The following is a 22,808-nucleotide window of genomic DNA, read 5'->3' as shown; positions in this document are numbered from 1 at the left end:
TAGACCCTTCAGAAAGGGTAGTCCCTAAAGGTAGGGTATCCAGTCATACGTCCTCACATTGTAGTTAAGTAGGTATGTGTGTGTGTGTGTGTGTGAGAGGGAGAGTCTAGTGGTCACTCCAATACTACAATGATATAAATAATTTAATGAATAATGCCTATTTTAATACTCTTTAAACCAATAAATAAAAATGTTTAAGGCACAGTAGCCCCAACCCCATTTAGTAATATCTTTCAGGAGCTAGGGGGCAACCTTAACCTCCATTACAGGACAGAAACAGGGAAGTAGTTTTTTATTTTCATTATAATCTCTTGAGTTCATGTTGTTTTTGTAACTATGGGTTACAGATGTAGCGGGGTTACCTCAAATCTGAGAGTATATATGAACAAGACTGAACTGCTCTGAGTCCAGTTAACAAATTAGTCTATATTGTGTGGGCATGTACTGTATTTATATTCATCTTTCTTTGGATATTTGTCTTTACCGTATCATTATTTATGAAGTAATTCTGAGCTCAATTTGGTCAATTTTTGTGTCTTTTTACATTTACCAAATTAATACTGTATTTTATTCCTGCATATAAGTCATTATCTGGGGCAGACGTGATGATTTCAAATGAAACAGACATTTACTCTGAGAATGTGTTTCTCTGCTATCCACTCCTGCCAGACTCCTGTCCAAGAGCTCATCGTCTTACTGTCCTTAAAGTGGCAATGTATGCTTTCATGGTGCTGATGATCCTCACAACAGTTTTTGGGAATCTGCTGATCATCATCTCCATCTCTCACTTCAAACATTTGCAGTCTCCAACTCACATGATCGTTCAGTCTCTGGCAGCTTGTGATTGTCTGCTGGGCTCTTTGGTCATGCCGTACAGCATGGTGCGATCTGTTGAAGGCTGCTGGTATCTGGGAGACGTTGTGTGTAAAGTGCATTCTAGTTTGGACATGACTTTCAGTATCTCTTCCATACTGCATCTCAGTTTAATAGCTATTGACAGGTACTGGGCCATTTGTGATCCTTTAAGGTATAAAATGAGAGTCACAAACAGCACTGTGGCTGTATTTATTGTCTTCACATGGCTGTTTTCATTTGTATACAGCTTCTCTGTTGTGTTTTCAGGGGTAAACAACATTGGTTTGGAAGAACTCATATTGCAGATTTCATGTTTTGGTGGCTGTGTTCTATTTTTTAACAAAGAATGGGGCTTAATTTGTGCACTTTTTGTATTCCTAATCCCAGGAACTATCATGAGCTCTCTGTACTTGAGCATTTTCAGTGTTGTGAAAAAACATGCAAAGGTTCTGTCAGAGAAAGTGTCCGTTGCCCCCAGTGTAGGCGGTAATTGCCAAACCTCTTCACAAAGAGAGAGAAAAGCAGCTAAAACTCTGGCCATTGTTATGGGTGTTTTTTATCTCTGCTGGCTGCCTTTTTTTACTGCCACTGCTATTGACCCTTTCCTTAATTTTGTGACTCCTGGTGATGTTTTTGATGCTTTAGTTTGGTTTGGATACTTTAACTCCACCTGTAACCCCTTGATCTATGGTTTCTTCTACCCTCGCTTTCAGAAGGCCTTTAAGACTCTCATATCCACTTATATCTGTGGCATCAATGAGTCACACACCTTGACATTTGAATGAATATGAAATTATATAACCTTTATTAGACATTGAATTATATATAAATGTGTATATATACATTTATAATAACTTTTTGCACTTGTGCAGGTTTAATAATAATATTGTAATTTTCATCCGTTAGAGTGAAGATTTAATTGTATTTGTATTACCCACTAGTCCAAGTATGATTAAAACTTTTGCTTATATAAGTTTTCTTGAACTCCCAATAAAATGTATTTTTGGCCTGTCATAAGCCTACTGAAGGATCTTTCAGTCTTTTCTAATGATTTAGATGGAAGCAAATGTAAATCAATGACCATTACCAATATATCAACCATAGTTTCTAAAATAGATGTAAAATGTAAAAGTTATTTTACATTTTACTTCTACACACACAATCAAAAGTGTCTTCCATATAAAGAATAAAAACTTATGCTAATAAGCTAATGACTAGTAATACTTTATCTGTATCTGTAAGGATAATGGGTTGATTTGATGTGAGATGTGACAGTTAACCACTCTGGAACCTGTTTCATCATAAAACTGGACAAATGACTTTCAGCGGTGAGAGCCTTTGAGAGTCACACTGTCATTAAGAGTGAGAAATGATAATAAGTCTCCTGGGTACTGTTGCAGACTAAACACAAACATTGCATCATAACTTTTTGCATCGTGTGTGTGTACATTATGATTGAGTGACGTTTATGGAGGATCAAACATTGGGAGCAATTGCAGCAAAATGTTAATTCACCAATATATATCTGATAATGAGTTTTAAATAACGGGTTTCAAAGTGTTCTGTGTATACCAGATGGAAAGAGGTTAAGATCAAAGGAAAGGTTCTTCACATAATGCACACAATTATTTATATGTAGGCTATATATACAGTACAAATGGGCAGCTGATGTATCACAACGACAACAATGTTATTCAGTGAGACAACTATATTAAACTTAATTTTCAAATTGTTAGTTTCATGAGATTACGGTGAATGCTTACTTTTCATTTTGAGAGAAAAACCTAACCATTTTACATTATACATTCATATAGAATATAATATTAAATTCATCTAGTTAAAATAAACCATGGTGCACCAAAATCAGTTCCTTGACTGGCATTTTGTGGGTTTATAGAAGGACTCTATCCGAATAAAACATTTAATGAACTTAACTAAACTGAGAAAACATTTTCAACATAGTTTATTTTTAAGGACTTGTTTTGGTGTAAGTAATTCAAATGAATTTGAGGCTCGAGCAGCATTTAAACTTGGGTCTCCTGTGTCAAATGTTTAAAACCAGCACAGCCTATATGTGCCTTGAAGTCAAACTACATTTAAACATTTGAAGAGTTTAAACAACCGTATTTAATAGTGTAAGCCTACTAATTCAGATAAATAATTCTTGATTCAAGCACTTTTTCTGACGTGTCTGTGTATTATCATCATAAAGTTATCGAGTGCTGCAAGGATGACGTATTTTTGTAGGCCAAAATCCAGAAACGAGTTAGCATTTTAGCACTTCTGGTTCCATTGTCCTGAAGTCAACATGTTTTTGTTTAAATGCTTGAAATAAGGTCTGTGGTGAGTACAAGCTCTAGATATTCGCACATTTTATTCTACAATACAAAACACATCAGTAATACCCTCTTGTTATTTGTTACAGCTTTTTTTTTTTACATCTTGTAAAAGAGGGTTTGCTTACAAGTGTCTAAATGGGACTACAGAGGTTGTCAGGGACATCAGGTCGAACAGGAAGACTCATCTACACACTACTCCACTTTCACAGCCTCGTTGTGTTTATAATCACACTCTTGCTATCTTCACACTCTTTGTTTTTAAACATAGACTGAAAGAGTTGTCGGAAGTTTAGTGATGGTGATGCTGCAGTCATGTGTCCGTGGTGTAGTTTGTTTATGGCCGACGTTTGGCTTTTGACTTCTGCCGATTGTATTTAGGCTTCAAAATTCATAAAAGTTCTGTTTATTTGTGATGAATGAAGATTATCATGATGAATAAAACACGAATCATAAAGTTGTTTTGGTCACAGAGCTCATTTTCTGCAATAATCCAAAAGCCAATGGAAATATCATATTGGGTGTCGAGGGAACTTCCAGGTTGGCCTACTAAAATAATGACTGCAGCAGTCTATATTGCCAGAGAAAATTATGTAGTTGAAACTTACATTCTACAAAATGAAAAGAGGGGGACATTATTAATAATATACCAGCATATGTCATATTGACATTAAATTACAATGTGATTTCATGTTAATATATACCAATTCACATTCCAAAATCCAAATCCCACTGCATATTACAGTATTTCATAATCAGGCTACTTCTTAAGCCTGGCTTGATGAAACTGATTTTGAGGTGAACCAAAATATTATCTTGTCTTTAAAATCGCTTACCTCAGTTTTGCTTTTGCTCAGTCATTTTCTTTGGGAAGTGAAAAACATGGAGAATAAAATTTTGTCGATAGATTGACAGACAGACAGACAGATAGATAGGTAGGTAGGTAGATAGATAGATAGATAGATAGATAGATAGATAGATAGATAGATAGATAGATAGATAGATAGATAGATAGATAGATAGATAGATAGATAGATAGATAGATAGATAGATAGATAGATAGATAGATAGATAGATAGATAGATAGATAGATAGATAGATAGATAGATAGATAGATAGATAGATAGATAGTTGCCACCTGGTGGAACCTCATTTACTACAATTAGTTACTGCAGCACTGTTAGCATATTCAAATATGTTTATGAGCTTCAGGGTGTTACCTGTTTCAGAACCTGAGTGTATATAACTCAAACTGAGCTGCTGAATCCATTGACTATATGTAGTTTCTTATGTGCATGTACTGTATATTTTCTTTGTTTTTTGATCTCTATATGACTGATTCCCTTCAGAGTTTCAATGATATCTGTGTGATTTTATTTTTTACATTTACAAAGGAAATATTGTGTTTTGATCCTGCCTATCAGTTTATATCTTCGTAATGACCTCAAATGAAACAGACATTTACTCTGAGAATGTGTTTCTCTGCTATCCACTCCTGCCAGACTCCTGTCCAAGAGCTCATCGTCTTACTGTCCTTAAAGTGGCAATGTATGCTTTCATGGTGCTGATGATCCTCGTAACAGTTTTTGGGAATCTGCTCATCGTAATCTCCATCTCTCACTTTAAACAGCTACAGTCTCCAACACATATGATCGTTCAATCTCTGGCAGCTTGTGATTGTCTGCTGGGCTCTTTGGTCATGCCGTACAGCATGGTGCGATCTGTTGAAGGCTGCTGGTATTTGGGAGATGTTGTGTGTAAAGTGCATTCTAGTTTAGACATGACCTTCAGCATTTCTTCTAAAATGCATCTCGGTTTAATATCTGTTGACAGGTACTGGGCCATTTGTGATCCTTTAAGGTACAAAATGAGGGTCACAAACAACACTGTGGCTGTATTTAGTACCTTCGCATGGATGTTTGCATTTCTCTACAGTTTTTCTATTGTGTTTTCAGGGGTGAACACAATTGGCTTGGAGTCGTTTATCATGCAGGTTTACTGTGTGGGAAGTTGTGTTCTGTTTTTTAACAAACAGTGGGGTCTTATTTGCTCAGTTCTCACATTCTTCCTTCCTGTGACGACCATGAGCTCTGTGTATATGAAAATCTTACATGTTGCAAGAAAACATGAGATGGTTATGTCAGAAAGAGCGATTGTGCCAGCAGCAGGAGGGTTGAAGAGCCAAAGCTCTGCTCAGAGAGAAGGAAAAGCAGCTAAAACTCTGGCCATTGTCATGGGTGTTTTTTATCTCTGCTGGCTGCCTTTTTTTACCGCCACTGCTGTTGATCCTTTTATCAACTTTGCGACTCCTGTTGATGTTTTTGATGCTTTGGTTTGGTTCGGATACTTTAACTCCACCTGTAACCCCTTGATCTATGGTTTTTTCTACCCTCGCTTTCAGAAGGCCTTCAAGACTCTCATATCCACTTTTATCTGTGGCTCAAGCACCTTGATACTTGAATGAATTTAGCTTTGTTTATTACATGTTAATGCTATTGTAAGACATTATTTGGCCTGGCATTCATTTTCTCTGAAAATCTCCATAAAAAAAGACTAACCATCTGAAAGAAAGACATTATTGGAATACTTATAAAGGGTACTTTTTAAGTGTGCTATTTTGATTTAGGATCTGAACATATTTGTTCACAATGACATGTGAACATTTTTTTATTTTTTATTATTTAACATTGGAGTTATTTAAATGCTTAATATTAGGTAAGACTTACTTTTTATTCACCTTTTAATCTAAAAAAATTGTTATTGAAAAATTCTGTTTTCAGAATTCTGTCTATAAGTATTCATCAGTAACTATCCCATCTCTTTTATCCCAAACTGTATTACAGTTTTTTCTCAATCGCTTTGGCTCAGTTCTCGAATGAGACTTTTTTTTTCCGCAAAACAACAAGTTCAGGTCTCTGAACAATTAGTTTCAACATCAGATTTGGATTTCTTATTGATTTAAGCAATGTGCATGTGTTTTGGCACATGTGTGCAAAAGAATAAGTACAATTTGCACAACATCTAACATGGTTTGTTGATCCAAACTGATGAGTTGATTCTCATAACTCTTTTACAACTTCTAAACATTTATAATACCTCACAAATTCGGATTCTTTCATCATGTGAGCCTCTACATGCAAAATGATCCATTCAGTTATCAAAATCTGTCAGACATGCATGTATATTCATTCCTTAAATATCTATAAAGTGGAATAATGTCTTCTGAAATGGCTTGCCATTGTAATGAAATAAGAATCACAATCTTACCAATCAAGTTTGGAATACTCTAAAAACTGCTGGGTTAAATATGGACAAACCCAGGGATTGGGTTGTTTTCACCCAGCCATTTTTTTCAACCAATTTTGGATTTATTTTTTTAGCCAGCAATATAGTAATATAGTAAAAGGCATGTTTTTGCTCACCTCCAAATAGGGGCAAATTTGTGAGGTATTATAAACTGAAACTTGACCAGACCAGAGACTTATAATACATCTTGTGAAAGAGGGCATAATAGGTGCCCTTTAACCCAACCTGCTGGGTTTGTCCATATTTAACCCAACTTGGGTTGTTTTTAACCCAGCATTTTTTAGAGTGAAGTAGGCCTTATGGAGTTTTATCAGCACAATCAATCACTACCATTTTTGAACATGCAGGAACGTCTAAATCCCTAAACATCAACAGCAGTTTATTTTTGTAGAAATGTGTTACATGTAAACTGAAAATACACAGTTGCATGTCTTGAAAGAGCAATAGGAAGATATGTAAGAACATGTGGTGTTAGGGGAGGATATACTGTAAGAGAATATGTAAAATGAACAAGGAACTGTGAATTTTCAGTTTACATGTAACGCATTTCTTCAAAAATAAATGTGCTGTATAAAAATGTTTGGTCCCACTTTATAGTAGATGTCTTTAACTACTTTGTACTGTTCACTGTAAATGAATTATTTGATACAGTGCACATTCATGTTTTTACATTTTACTTATTAAAAACAAAAATACAGCTGTAATTACACTGTTGAGCCTTCCATTACCCCTTAAAGGGTTAGTTCACCCAAAAATGAAAATTCTGTCATTAATTACTCACCCTCATGTCGTTCCACACCTGTAAGACCTTCGTTCATCTTCGGAGCACAAATTAAGATATTTTTGATAAAATTCGATGGTTCAGTGAGGCCTTCATTGCCAACAAAATGATTAACACTTTCAGATGCCCAGAAAGCTACTAAAGACATATTTGAAACAGTTCATGTGACTACAGTGGTTCAACCTTAATGTTATGAAGCGACAAGAATACTTTTTGTGCACCAACAAAAACAAAATAATGACTTTTCAACAATATCTATTAATGGCCGATTTCAAAAAACTGCATTGAAGCTTCACAAATCTTTTGTTTCGAATCAGTGATTCGGATCCCCAAAGTCATGTGATTTCAGCAGTTTGATAAGCAATCTGAACCACTGACTCGAAATAAAAGATTTGTGAAGCTTCAATGCAGTGTGTTGAAATAAGCAGCCTGGTCTCATTTGTTACAGATCCCTTGTTTCCCTGGACTCCATTTCCCAGAATCCTCCGGTTCTCCACACCTGCACTCACTTCCCTCGTCAGTTCCTCATCATCACTCATCACCTGCACCTGGACTCTATTGTTAGCACTCCCTTTATATTGCACTCACTCCCTTCACTCCTGGTCCGTCTTGAATGTTAGAATGTTATTTACATGTGTATGTTGGTTTCTCCTCGCCTGTGTTCATTAAAGTGTAATATTATTGTGGAAATCCGTATCAGCCTCATCTCTACACCACCATACCATAACAGAAAGACGGACCAAAGACGGTGGATTTCCACAAAAAAAAAAAAATGGAGACTTTCCCCGGCTCCCTGGATCCAGCTCCTCCAACGCCTCTCACCATGACAGCAAGCGATCGCCTTATCGGGCTCCTGCAGGTAGGACGTTCGCTGGAGAGGTATGTGGAGGAGTTCGTTGAGCTTGCTTATTTGTCTGACTGGCCTGAAGCAGTTTTGATCTCCCTGTTTTTGGATGGATTGGATGACGACACTATCCGTTTTGATGAACCTGTTTTTTGTTTCTCCTTAAGCGAAACTATCAATTTAATTTTGTGGTTAAATGGCTCCAAATTCTTTGTAGATGAGGTTCAGGATAAGTGTTGTCGTCCAGTCCATCCAGAAACACGGTTGGCCGGGCCAGTCAGTCAACCTCCGTCTTCCTCCGCATACCCCTCCAGCAAACTCCCATGCTGGACCCACATACCTCTACTGGGCCCAGTAAACGGAGGAAGAGGAAGAAGGGCGAGCGCTCTCCAGTCTCCTGCGCTCCAGTGTCTCCAGAGCCCGCTCCAGTGTCTCCAGAGCCCGCTCCAGTGTCTCCAGAGCCCGCTCCAGTGTCTCCAGAGCCCGCTCCAGTGTCTCCAGAGCCCGCTCCAGTATCTCCAGAGCCCGCTCCAGTATCTCCAGAGCCAGCTCCAGTCCCCACAGAGCCAGCTCCAGTGCCTGTGGGGATTTTAATTGTATTTGAGGGGATGAAATGGCCCTCAACCCCAGTCTCCTCCGAGCCAAGTTCTCCAGTCTCCGCCGAGCCAAGTTCTCCAGTCTCCGCCGCCGAGCAAGCAGCGCCAGTCTCCGCCGCCGAGCAAGCAGCGCCAGTCTCCGCCGCCGAGCAAGCAGCGCCAGTCTCCGCCGCCGAGCAAGCAGCGCCAGTCTCCGCCGCCGAGCAAGCCGCGCCAGTCTCCGCCGCCGAGCAAGCCGCGCCAGTCTCCGCCGCCGAGCAAGCCGCGCCAGTCTCCGCCGCCGAGCAAGCCGCGCCAGTCTCCGCCGCGCCAGTCTCCGCCGCCGAGCCAGCTGCTCCTATGAACTGTGTGTCTGAACCCTCCAGCCCAAAGACTATTTTCCCTCCCTCTCCCACCTCCATCCTGTTATGTTTACACAGAACCTCCACCTCAAGCCCCCTCGCCCAGATCTCCACCTCGGACCTCTGGGCGATTACCTACACCCTGGCTCCAACCTCCCTCGTCTCCACCATGGCCCATCAGTCCTCCAGCCTCACAAGTCTCCATCCTGCCCCCGTTCACACCTTGGTCCCTCGTCAGCCTGCCTTCCCCTCTGGACTGCACTCCTCCGTCTCCGCTCCGTCCCTCGCTTCCAGTTGGCTTCCTCACTCCCCCTGGTGTTCACTTTGTTGTCTGTCGTCTGTGTTCAACTGCGGCCTTCTGGAGCCCCGGCTGCGCTTCGGTCAGCGGAGCCATGGATTCCGCCATCTCCCGCCGGTCCTTCTGCGCCGACTGGGCTTGACCGCTGCACCTGACCCGCCATGTCTGCCCGCTGCACCTGACCCGCCATGTCTGCCCGCTGCATGTCTGCCCGCTGCACCTGACCCGCCATGGCTGCCCACGGCTCCTGACCCTCCATGGCCGCCTTCGGCTCCTGATCCACCATGGCTGCCCACGGCTCCTGACCCTCCATGGCTGCCCACGGCTCCTGACCCTCCATGGCTGCCCACGGCTCCTGACCCTCCATGGCTGCCCACGGCTCCTGACCCTCCATGGCTGCCCACGGCTCCTGACCCGCCATGGCCGCCTTCAGCCCCTGACCCTCCATGGCCGCCTTCGGCTCCTGATCCACCATGGCTGCCCACGGCTCCTGACCCACCATGGTTTTTGGACCTGCCCTGGAGACCTCCACTCCAGTCTACTCCTCCCCCTGCTCCGGTTTGAGGTCTCCAGGGCGCCCGCCCCCCTCCCGGTTGTTACATCTACGGCGCGAGGACGCGCCTACCGGGAGGGGGAGGTACTGTTACAGATCCCTTGTTTCCCTGGACTCCATTTCCCAGAATCCTCCTGTTCTCCACACCTGCACTCACTTCCCTCGTCAGTTCCTCATCATCACTCATCACCTGCACCTGGACTCTATTGTTAGCACTCCCTTTATATTGCACTCACTCCCTTCACTCCTGGTCCGTCTTGAATGTTAGAATGTTATTTACATGTGTATGTTGGTTTCTCCTCGCCTGTGTTCATTAAAGTGTAATATTATTGTGGAAATCCGTATCAGCCTCATCTCTACACCACCATACCATAACATCATTGTTAATACGTAGTTATTAATACGTAACTTTAAAAGACACAAAGACACGTACATATTTGTACGTTTTGAATGGTGCTAAAACGTACAAATACTGACGTAATTATGGCACCAAAACGTAAACATACTTATGTTTTTACTGCGAATAAAATATTTACGAATCTTTCATGTCATAAAAATATATGTATAAAATATATATAAAATGTTCCCTTTTTAACATTTTTAGATGAATGTAATATCCCTAAACCCCACCCCACCCCGAACCTAAACCTACCCATTTTATACATAATGTTAAAAGAATAGGCCTAAATCATAATGGACAGAAATGTGTAGGAAAATGACAATTTTAGTAAAAATATGACATTAAAACAATATTTTGAGCCACTTATCCTACACCTGCCCCTAAACCTACCCATAACAATTTCTTAAAACTACATACTGTTAATAAATGAAAAACAGACCTTCAAGCGTAACGTTAATCACAATCATTTATTTTTTGCAAATATGTCAAAAGTGGTACCAAAAGTTAAAATGATGATGAGTTTCAGTCGCAGTCCTCTCTGGCGGTAACGTAATAGTTTTTATATTGTACAGAGCAGAATATAATTTATTAATCCGTGAAATTATGAATCTGTTTTTCTCTCCGTCAAGGCGCGCACTCATTTCAAATGTCAATCCACTGAAACACGGCATATCGCAATCTGCGACGAAGCAGGTGAGAACCAATGAGCGTTCGATATCAGTGCCGTAAACCATGTCGTAACGCTTCTTGAGGGTGGCGCAGGCGCACTGGCGCTATTTTTTAAATTTGAATCATAACGTGCGCGGGCTTTGACTGTGACGGTCGCTGTTGCTGAGAATGAAGGTGAAAATCGACAGATAAAGGGCTGAATTTGTATCTGTTCCTCGCAAACATATGGATTCTAATACAGCAAACAAATAAAATGGGTGTGATTTGTTAATTTATGTTGTGCTTTGGTGTATCTTATGGTTGTATTGTCAGTCACTGCATAGGAAAAAAATCGCACAGCAAAATATTACAAAACGATTATAGAAATGTTATTCATTTTAAGGTTTCAAAGTGTAGTCTCGTTTAACATTATGTAACGTTAATCCCCCGAAACGAGTTATGTTATTTGCAATCTGAGTAAACTGCTTTCAAGCAGTTCAACTAAATACATGTATTGATATGACAATTGAACACAACATATTTGAATCATTAAAGCCACGATTTTAATATTAATACATGGTAATTCATATACATTCACACTTTACGTTAGATGATTTACGTTTTATAAGATGCTAATACGTAAGTATTTGTACGCTTTAGTGCTATAAATACGTCAATGTTGTACGTTTTTGTGTGTATGAAAACATTAGTAAATGTACGTGTGGTAGAACCACACTTCACGTAAAAATACACACGTATTCTCATGAGATCACGTTGAAATAAGCCATCACTAGATATTGTTGAACGTTTTTTTTATTGTTGAATTTTGTTTTTTGTTTTTTTACACACAAAAAGTATTCTCGTTGCTTTATAATATTAAGGTTGAACCACTGGAGTCACATGAACTGTTTTAAATATGTTTTTAGTAGCTTTATGGATCTTAAGATGAGACAGTGACTTTGCTCTCAATGCAGGTCTCACTGAGCCATCGGATTTTATCAAAAATGTCTTAATTTGTATTCTGAAGATGAACGAAGGTCTTACGGGTGTAGAACGACATGAGGGTGAGTAATAAATGGCATTATTTTAATTTTTGGGTGAACCAACTCTTTAACCCAGCCTTAAACCTACCCATACCACCAGACCTGTCACTAACCTACCAGTATCCACCTCAATAGCAGCGCTAAGTGTTTTGCAATACAATATGAACACAATAAGTACACTGAACTTATTTTTTATGTAAATACATAGTCGATAAGGACACCTATATAAAGTGTGACCAAAATTCCATTTTGTTTTTATGTAGTAATACAGTATTAAGCCCTGTTTCCACCGCAGGAACTTTCCCCAGGAACTAATGACTTTGGGGTGGTACTCTGTGTGTTTCGACCGCAGGAACCAGGGTCTAAATAAAGTTATTCTCCCCTCAAAATGTCCCTGCCCACAAGGTAGTACTTTTTCAAAGTTCAGGAACTTTTAGGGGTGGGACTTGGGTGCTGAACATGCTGATTGGTTGACTCCACGCAGCATTTTATTTCAACCACCATTTTTAAAAGTCTGTTGCGATGTGTGCAGTAAGAGTTATTTGCTAGTCGAATCAACTTTGGAGTTTAAAAATATGACAGATGGACCGACAACAAGCTTCAGGCTTTATTAAGCTTGTTGTGGAGGACGAAATCCAGCAGGAACTGGAAAGTTGCGCACAGTCGTACGTCACCGGACTTAATCTTCATGGCACTTTAGATCGCTATGAAAATGCAGACAGCAACAGGTCTGGGGGTAAAAAAGTTCCTGGCATGAATAGTTCCAGGTAATTTTGGTGGAAACAAGGCTTTAGTCTCCATCGCAGCTTTCATTGGCCAAGGACCGCCCAAGAGGACGTTTGACTGACATGTAACACAACCAATCACAGTTCATTTTGTTCCACATCATGTTTAGGGGCGTGAAAATGTAAAGTTGATGTCCCTACAATAAGAGACCAGCATGCATCTAATAATGATTCATTCAAGAACGTGCAACAATGGAGCCGCGAACTTTGCATACTTTTGAAAATCCAGCGTTTAGTTGACGTTTAGTTTAGTTGACGTCACAGCATTTGTTTCCAGGAGGAGCGTTAAAGAACGCGACACACGCGTCTCCCGGACATCCTGTAGAATTCAACCAACCAAATGACGACTTCGAAAATCCTGAAGTGTTTCCTGTTGTGTGTGCCATATGCGTCAGACATTCAGCCAACGGTCTGTGGGCGTGATGCCTGAGGCTGAGACTACTACAGTATTGACTTTTCCTAGTAAATTTTTATCTACTGCTGAAATCTGTATCTATAAAGATAGGTGTAAGGCATTCAGATAAAACTGGCACCCTGTATAGTGCAGAAAACAGTGTCAACAAAAAAGTAGAAAACACATGCAATTTGTATATAACAAATATTTCCATAGTGAAAAAACATCTAAATATTTTGACCAGTGTGGCTAACACGATGTTAAAAAGACATTTTATTTTGGTGGCATTGGCCAATTTACTGACACAATAACTAGGTTTTGAAGCATGAATTAAATGTTTTGGGTGAGTAACTACATTTTGCAGACATGATAGATAGATAGATAGATAGATAGATAGATAGATAGATAGATAGATAGATAGATAGATAGATAGATAGATAGATAGATAGATAGATAGATAGATAGATAGATAGATAGATAGATAGATAGATAGATAGATAGATAGATAGATAGTCATTTTGTCTCCACCTGGTGGCACCTCATTTACTACAATTAGTTACTGCAGCACTGTTAGCATATTCAAATATGTTTATGAGCTTCAGGGTGTTACCTGTTTCAGAACCTGAGTATATATATAGCTCAATTGGAGCTGCTGAATCCATAGACTATATGTAGTTTCTTATGTGCATGTAATGTATATTTTCTTTGTTTTTTGGTCTCTATCTGACTGATTCCCTTCAGAGTTTCAATGATATCTGTGTGATTTTATTTTTTACATTTACAAAGGAAATATTGTGTTTTGATCCTGCCTATCAGTTTATATCTTCGTAATGACCTCAAATGAAACAGACATTTACTCTGAGAATGTGTTTCTCTGCTATCCACTCCTGCCAGACTCCTGTCCAAGAGCTCATCGTCTTACTGTCCTTAAAGTGGCAATGTATGCTTTCATGGTGCTAATGATCCTCATAACAGTTTTTGGGAATCTGCTGATCATCATCTCCATCTTTCACTTCAAACATCTACAGTCTCCAACTCATCTGATTGTTCGTTCTTTGGCTGCCAGCGATTGTCTGCTGGGCTCTTTGGTCATGCCGTACAGCATGGTGCGATCTGTTGAAGGCTGCTGGTATCTGGGAGATGTTGTGTGTAAAGTGCATTCTAGTTTAGACATGACCTTCAGCATTTCTTCTTTGATACATCTTAGCTTAATATCTGTTGACAGGTACTGGGCCATTTGTGATCCTTTAAGGTACAAAATGAGGGTCACAAACAACACTGTGACTGTATTTACTACCTTCGCATGGCTGTTTGCATTTCTCTACAGTTTTTCTATTGTGTTTTCAGGGGTGAACAAAATAGGCTTGGAGTCGTTTATCATGCAGGTTTACTGTGTGGGAAGTTGTGTTCTGTTTTTTAACAAACAGTGGGGTCTTATTTGCTCAGTTCTCACATTCTTCCTTCCCGGAACGATCATGACCTCTCTGTATATGAAAATCTTCCATGTTGCAAGAAAACATGCAAAGGTTATGTCAGAAAGAGTGACTGTTGTGGCAGCAGGAGGGTTGAAGAGCCAAAGTTCTGCACAAAGAGAAGGAAAAGCAGCTAAAACTCTGGCCATTGTTATGGGTGTTTTTTATCTCTGCTGGCTGCCTTTTTTTACTGCCACGGCTGTTGATCCTTTCCTCAATTTTGTGACTCCTGGTGATGTTTTTGATGCTTTAGTTTGGTTTGGATACTTTAACTCCACCTGTAACCCCTTGATCTATGGTTTTTTCTACCCTCGCTTTCAGAAGGCCTTTAAGATTCTCATATCCTCTTATCTCTGTGGATTCAATGACTCAAACACCTTGATACTTCAATGAATATTGTCATATTACCTTTTATGCATCTTTTAATGCTAGTCCATCTATTAATAAATAATTATAATTTTGTTTATTAAATGTAAACATGTTAATGCTATTGTAAGAAATTATTTGATATGGCATGCATTTTCATCTCCAGTTTAACCATCCCAAATGTTAGACAGTATTGTTTTAAAAATGAATCAGGACAAGATTGAAATATCGATTTTGGGTGAGAAAAACAAAGGGAAGTGTGTTATTTTGATTCAGATACTTAATCAAAAGTATGACTGGATGGGCTAGTCTTCATGATCCATAATGCTAAATCACTGGTTGTCCTTCCTTGCACCAATCTTGATAGTTACTAACCACCTTGCTGCCTAATATGTCTTACCCCTCGACAGGTGCCATTGTAATGATAGGCCTATAATCAAAGTTATTCACTTTACCTGTCAGTGATTTTAATGTTTTGGCTGTTTAGAGTAAATTTTTACAAATTATAAATGTAAAACAGTCTTTGTCTCCATCTGGTGGATCGGAATATATATGATACTTTGAAAGTATCTGTTAAAACAAAAGAATGCAATGACAGTATCTTTCTCTGTCCACTGATTAAAACAATATGATTGGGATCATCTCCTGGACCAAAGCTACAAAATAAACTGCATGCTGACCAACCAGAATGAAATGAATCAAAAAAGCAAATAAAAAAATAAACAAATATTTCTGCTTACAAAGCCTTATAGCATTGGATAAAATTAAGATAGAAACCTCAACAGCTACCTAAATTATCTGATGGGATTTACTTAATTTTCATTGCAGTACTGAAACATTTCATATGAATCGATAAGAAGGAAATAAATAAAATCACAAGCTTCTTTTCTTGGAAGTGATTTATCAGAAACCAAAGTTTACAGAGCACTCAATGATTGCACAAAGCTAGCCTTTCTTTCTGTTATGAAGCGTGAGAGAGACACTCCTTAATTTCACACTCACTCCACTTCTTGCCACAGTCACTTTTCCAGTTTTGCTATCGATAAATTGTTACCTAAATAACCATTGTAACTTGAAAGACGAGAACATAAGAACAAATGGAAACAGGAAACAAAGATGAGCAAATAAGCCCTTGACAACGAAACCAAAACTGGTTAAACAAGCATAATTGTGACAGAAAGATTATAAGGTTAAGGCTTGGCCCAAAAGTGATGGTTGTTGGTGGTAGAATTTTTCTATCTCTTTGAGAGATGGAGTGAGGTGCAGGAAGTCGTTTTCCTAGAGAAAGAGAGAGATCATGTTATAGATCGTAATAGTTTTTTTTTTTTTTTTTTTTTTTTTTTACCAATTTGTTTCTGTAAATATAATTCAAAAATGTTTTTATAAGTTTCTGATGATTGTGTCAACACTAACACTCAAACTCAACACAAATAATGTAATTAAAACAACATTTAAATACTTTTATTGAAAAAGCTTTCATGCAGGTTTTATGCAACTAGTAGAATAAAAACACATTTGATTAGTTTCATTTATTTATTTATTTATTTTATCTGCAATATTCAAAATACTTACTTGTGTGGATTAAGACAATTTCTCTCCTGGTATAGCCTTGTTTTGCATGCTTGTTTTTACAGCTGGTATGAGATTCAGTTTAACGAAGAAAGATCGTGTGATTATAATTTGACCCAGAAGTGACGTATTCAGTGTGTAGGTGGGAGATATCTTGAAGATATGTACTGAAACAGATCTGTCAATAAAAAAAAAATTAATCTTTGCAAAGATTCCAACACTCTCAGTAAAAAAGTCTATATCTGGATTTAATGCATTTTGACAAGGTTTAATCTTGGTCCTGTAGCAATAAAAAGTTCTTTAAAATCTGGTTTCACACCAAAATAACACTAATAGAAGAGTTATTTAAAAAAAAAAATCAACAACAACAAGTAATAATTTAGATCAGTTTAATCGATTTAATTGAAACTTACATCAGAAACACCCACTTAAAGGGTTAGTTCACCTCAGAATGAAAAATTCTGTCATTAATCACTCAACCTCATGTCGTTCCACACCCGTAAGACCTTCATTCATCTTTGGAACACAAATGAAGATCTTTTTGATGACAAAGGCAGTCAATGAAAGGAAATCTGACAGCATTCTATCATCAAAAATATTAGCATTCTGAAGATGAACGAAAACCTTACTGGTGTGGAACGACATGAGGTTGAGTAATTAATGACAGAATTTTTCATTCTGGGGTGAACTAACCCTTTAAGTGGGTGTTTCTGATGAAAGTTTCCTTACCAAAGCTTCAAGACACCTTGATGAAGATTCCACCTGCTCCATACGACACCTGTAAGCATTTATATAATTTAAAACACTTTTGTGCTGTGATAGTATATTATTAGTAGTAAATTATTCTACAGAATGTCTTTTTAACATACTCACAAGGTTTTAATGTGGGAAGGCACAAGATCTTTCTCCGGATAGTTGCCAAACAATGGACAATATTATTTGATTCAAGAACTGTAACCATGCCAATTTTACAGTTCCCTCGCTGACAAATGTCAGTAGATGCTTAAAGTCAGGGGTGTCCAATCCTGCTCCTGGAGGACCACTGTCCTGCAAAGTTTAGCTCCAACCCCAATTAAACACATCAGAACCAGCTAATCAAGGTCTACTAGACATATTAGAAACTTCCAGGCAGGTGTGTTGAGGCAAGTTGGAGCTAAACTCTGCAGGACAGTGGCCCTCCAGGATCGAGTTTGGACACCCCTGCTTTAAGTGAAGTTCCTAAGCATAATTACGGGAGGAGTGAACCCATCTAATCTTTCAATTAACTCCTGGAGCATATAAGCAGCTGCTCACCCTGCTCCGGCATCAGCTGTTTTGGCATCCCTACACAGACCATCCCCAACTCCACCATCATAATTTAAGCATCTTGATACCAGACTCATCTTCTAAGCATATCTAAGCTCTGCTGAAGCTGCTTCTTTTATAGGGTCAATTCTCACTATTAAGTAGTTGCTTATTAGCATGTATATAGGATATTGGTTGTTTATTACTGCTTATAGAGCACATATTCAACATTCCTAAATCCTACCCAATACCTAACTTAACAACTACCTATTAATAAGAAAGATTATAAAGATTAAAAGATTATTTTATGAAAAAATAAAATATGAAAAAATATATATATGTAGAAGGTCTTTATAACATTACAGAAATTAAAATCTTTATTGTTCATGATTAATAAAAACATTAATCAAACTTGTTTTTAATGCATTAAATTTACAACTGATATAATTTGAGAAGTTTTGGAACAGAAAAAATAAAGTTTTGATATTTTTTCCAATAACATTTCTATCAAATAGTAAAACTTTGCCATATTCAGAAGGTTTTTCAAATGAGTTTTTTTCTATGAAAGCACCAATATACAATCCGACAACTGTGCCAGAGATTGAATAAACAGGAGTTCCACTGTCTCCTTCCTTGCCTGCTTCAGAAATAACAAATTCATTAGCTGCCATTTGCTTTTTCATGTTTTTATTTGGTTGTATTTTATTTAAGCAGCTTTCTTTTTTTTTTAAACCCCCTGACTCTAGAGTGTAAATATATATATAATTTGTATATAACTCGCCTATTTCTAGTTTTATGTTTTGTAGTGGATCTAAACATCCTTGTAATTGCAATAAAGCAATATCCTGATTTACAAAAAATATATTAGGAAAGAAAGGTAAGGTATTACAGCATTTAAATATTACGCAGCTTTCATAATTTGGGAAAATGACAAATATTTTAAATGTTTTGAGATCCTTTAAAACGTGTTTGGCTGTCATGATAAACTGGGTTCCGTAATAAAACCCCTGACCTGTCCTGATCTCACTTTTCCCATCTGATGGCCAAAGTAAAATATAGCAGGGAAAGTGTTGTTTTAATTTTACATTGTTATTTGACATAATTTTGCCATTTTGGATAACTATAGGACCAGGAATAGATTCTAATATTTTTAAACTGTCATCTAAAGTTTTATTCATATGAAAAGTTGAAGCAAAAAATGGTATTTTTAATTTATACCCATAAGAGTATAGATTTGCATTAGTAAGTGGAAAAGTATCAATAGTTTGACAATTGTTTTCTATATTAATAATATTGTCCATTGTTTGAATCAGATCTCAATCTGAGAAAACAAAAGATACTGTTATTAGACAATACTGCAATCCTGCAACTTCAACTACTTAATTGCAAAAACTTTGTTTGAGATTAGAAACACAGCTCATTGTACATTATCATCTGTTAGATATGTATTTTTGTTCAGTTTTATGAAATATAACAATGTAAATTATGTTACTGTTTAAATCACACAATAAATTAACATTTTCAGGTGTAATAGATTTAAAACCATACCTTTCAAAAGAGAACCAATGTGGACTGCAACTATGAAGATCACCTGGGAGTCTTGGTGATTTATACAGGATCTGAACTAATCATTATTCATGGATTGGACATGGGAGTTGCTTTCAGAGTAAAGTGAAACTTACTGAGGTGAGAGCAAGTTTAAATCAGGTGAACATGCACTTGAACAGTTTTCATGTTGTCAGTGTTTTCTCGGTTGTTAGTCTACCCTGAAGCTATGAAACAACATACCATCGGGCCCTTCCCTATAAGTGATTTTCCAAGATCAGGGACTCAGGGCTGCATGGCCCACATGCAAAACGTGGGCAAACAATCTTAAGTAAAGCTTTGCATTGTTCAGTTGTTTTTTAGCAACTTAAGTTGAACTTAAGCTTTTTCATTTGATTTTATAGGATAGTGGATTGGATTAAGGAACATCAAAAGTCAAATAGGATCACATCATGACTGACATCACATTCGAACAAGAGTCCCATTCTTACAAAAAAAAAGCATACTTCAAGTTCATTTTATACTTAAGTAAAGTTCAAGTATATTTTAAGTATACTTTATCTAGTAAATATACTAATATTAATGCAGTAATAAGTGTACTATTCCAATACTACTTGAGACTAAATTGGCCCAATTTTTAGTGTATAAATATTCTATAAGTGAAACAGAAGCAAACTTTGAGTACACAACTAGTTTAAAGCTACATTTTTCATTTCACTATAAGTGTATTAAAACGTATCTACTACAAATGAACTTATAGTTTACAAGTTAAGTACTTGTAGCACATTTTTTAGTTTATAAAAGCACATGTTGAAGAATACTCTCAGTAAAGGACTAGTTTAGTAGTTATGTACTGCTAGTATACTTCTAAGTTTTCTTTAAGTGAACTTAATTTTTATATTACTATACTATAATATTCATATATTATATATTAAGTATATTACTATATTCCTATTTAGGTTTTAAAGGGTTAGTTCACCCCAAAATTAAAATTCTGTCATCATTTCCTCACACTTATGTCATTCCAAGCCCATAAGACTTTCATTCATCTTCGAACACAAATGAAGATATTTTAATGAAATCTGAGAGATTTCTGTCCCTCCATTGACTGTAACATATTAACCCTCTGGTGCTGCCTGGGTGTCAGAAATGACAGATTTCTTGTTTAGTTCAATTGAATAATTAGATTTTATGATACTAAATTATATTTATGGAATAGTTATGATCCATTTAGTTAATCACTTTTTGCTAAATGGTGTGAAATTTTGAAGAAAGCATCTCTTGACTTGACTTTGTTTTGAAAGAATTGGATGAGATTGACAAACAAGACTAGAAGAAATGGTTAATTAATGAATCCTTAAAATTAAGGTGGAACCACTGTACTCACATGGACTATTTTAACAATGTCTTTACTACCTTTCTGGGCCTTGAAAGTGGTAGTTTAATTGCTGTCTATGATGGAGTCAGAGAGCTCTCAGATTTCATCAAAAATATCTCAATTTGTGTTCTGAAGAGGAACCGCAAAGGTCTTACGGATGTGAAACAACATGAGGGTGAGTAATAAATGACAGAACTTTCATTTTTGGGTTAACTAACCCTTTAACAGATCCTTTTCTCACCAATACAGAGGGTTACCATGTGCTACCATGTGACATACCAGATTCACATGAATCAAATATTTATGTTTAAAATGATAAAACTAAAATATAAACCTCTGGAACATCTGCTTGAATTATTCATGTATGGAAAGGATGTGCTGTCGGATAATTGACACTGGCAGTTCTGAAGCATTTTATATGAAATGATATCACAAGCTTCTTTTCTTAAAAGTGATTTACAAGAAGTCAAATGTCACGTAGCACTCGGAAAGTGATCGCACAACAATATTCTTTCTGTTAATAGTAAGAGAGACACTCCTTACAAAAATATTCCTGCTCCTTCCTGTTTGCATCTTAGTCATGTCACATTTCCAATCAATAAAATGCCACCTCAGGAAGAGGGAAATCCAGACATACAAGATTTACAAGATTACAAGACAAAGTATCAGCACAACTAGTTGTTTGGTATTATGTCTCTCAAACTTTGGTATAATAGCTATTATATGCATCAAATAAAACTAGTTTTGAAATCTTCAACTTGTCAATAAACTGTGCAAAATAAATCTCAAGTGTAAATAGTTCAGTTACAACCTACTATTAAAGCCATCAACTGGTTTTAATGGTAATTTAATGGTAAATTTTAGCATTAGTTTTTCTTTGTCTGCTGTGACACATTTGTTGTAGCAAAAAAAAAAAAAAAAAGTCAAGGATAAATGTGATCAGGTTATGTAACATCAAATAAATAAAACAATAAAACATCAATATCTAAACTTCTGTTAAATTTTAACAACTTCTGCAGATGTGTGACAGAAATAAATTCAGTCTGGGGTGCGTTTCCTGAACAACGATATAACTTACTGCTGAACTACCATAGTATGATGCATCGTTGAACAAATCAACTAGCTAATCACAACTGTTTCCCGAAACCGTATTGTCGTAAACCTGTTGTTCAACCACGTTGGTGAATGACATCATGCAGGTGGTGGAGTAATAACTTTAAATGAATCCGTTTGAGATCGAATTGATGCTAGAATTTCTGCTATAAATTACGGAAATGGACATTACAGGACTAATTCTCATTTTCCCCAGTTATGTTGATTTATTTCCAGATTAAATCAAATGCTTGTTCTGAGCACGTATGTGTCACAGAGATGAGCTCCGTGATTCCCTCCTCTGGCCATCGGAGGGAGCCGTCACCTGAATACTGACATTTATTTATTCTTTTATCTTCAGTTCATCTACTGCTGTGGCTGAACCCTAGTGAAAAATAAATGTACTAAAATCTATTTGCAATACATTTATTTTATGCCAAGTGTGTCATGAACCAGGTTTGAAGGTTTCTTTGTTTTTTTCCTGTCTATCTGTGTGTTCACACCGCCGGCGGCGAGAGCGTCAAAGTGACAGGAAGTCATTCACTTTCAATGAGAGCCCGGTGGCGAACTCCGGCGAGAGCGGCGCGGTGCGTCTTGGACGGTGAGAGTGGCGAGGAGAGTTGAATTCAGGTTAACTTTATGGTAATGAGCTATGACGCGGTTCGGCGGCAACCAATCGGAATGTAGATGTCCTCACTTGAGAGGCTTCCGATTGGTTAACGCAACTTGTCATTTACTTTGACCCTCCCATCGGCGGCAGTTTGAATGAACAGTACAGCGTTGTTGGCAGGGCGGCCAAGGCGACTGTTGACGCTCTCGCCGGCGGCGGTGTGAGCGCACGGTTAGTCTATCATTGCTGATTCGTCTCCGCTGTTCGTCATCTCTGCCTGTGTTCGCGCTTTCGCGTCCGCACCTGTTCAAT

The 22,808-nt window shown here is 37.8% G+C and overlaps 3 protein-coding genes and 1 long non-coding RNA gene across 4 annotated transcripts; 3 read left to right on the top strand and 1 right to left on the bottom strand.

Annotated features, from left to right (window-relative positions):
* The first annotated feature begins 605 nt into the window (after nt 1-605).
* LOC137018565 (trace amine-associated receptor 4-like) lies at nt 606-1,640 on the top strand. Its single transcript, XM_067383236.1, has one exon. It carries the CDS (start codon nt 606-608, stop codon nt 1,638-1,640), a length of 1,035 nt encoding a protein of 344 aa, XP_067239337.1.
* Nucleotides 1,641-4,614: 2,974 nt separating this feature from the next.
* Nucleotides 4,615-5,655, top strand: LOC137018564 (trace amine-associated receptor 4-like). The gene has a single exon (XM_067383235.1). The coding sequence runs from the start codon at nt 4,630-4,632 to the stop codon at nt 5,653-5,655; it is 1,026 nt and encodes a 341-aa protein (XP_067239336.1). The 5' UTR covers nt 4,615-4,629.
* An 8,340-nt stretch (nt 5,656-13,995) lies between these two features.
* On the top strand, nt 13,996-15,045 carry taar12j (trace amine associated receptor 12j). Its single transcript, XM_067383234.1, has one exon. It carries the CDS (start codon nt 14,011-14,013, stop codon nt 15,043-15,045), a length of 1,035 nt encoding a protein of 344 aa, XP_067239335.1. The 5' UTR covers nt 13,996-14,010.
* Nucleotides 15,046-15,958: 913 nt separating this feature from the next.
* Nucleotides 15,959-17,583, bottom strand: LOC137018562 (uncharacterized). The gene is made up of 4 exons (XR_010894921.1): nt 17,461-17,583; nt 17,317-17,365; nt 16,591-16,765; nt 15,959-16,296 (listed from the first exon to the last, which is right to left on the bottom strand). It is a non-coding gene; the product is annotated as an uncharacterized lncRNA (long non-coding RNA).
* Between the last annotated feature and the right edge of the window lie 5,225 nt (nt 17,584-22,808).

This window comes from Chanodichthys erythropterus, chromosome 4 (assembly GCF_024489055.1).
Source record: "Chanodichthys erythropterus isolate Z2021 chromosome 4, ASM2448905v1, whole genome shotgun sequence".
NCBI classification, from domain to species: Eukaryota; Metazoa; Chordata; class Actinopteri; order Cypriniformes; family Xenocyprididae; genus Chanodichthys; species Chanodichthys erythropterus.
The sequence above is the reverse complement of the archived record's forward strand: the minus strand, read 5'-3'. Positions and strand labels throughout refer to the sequence as shown.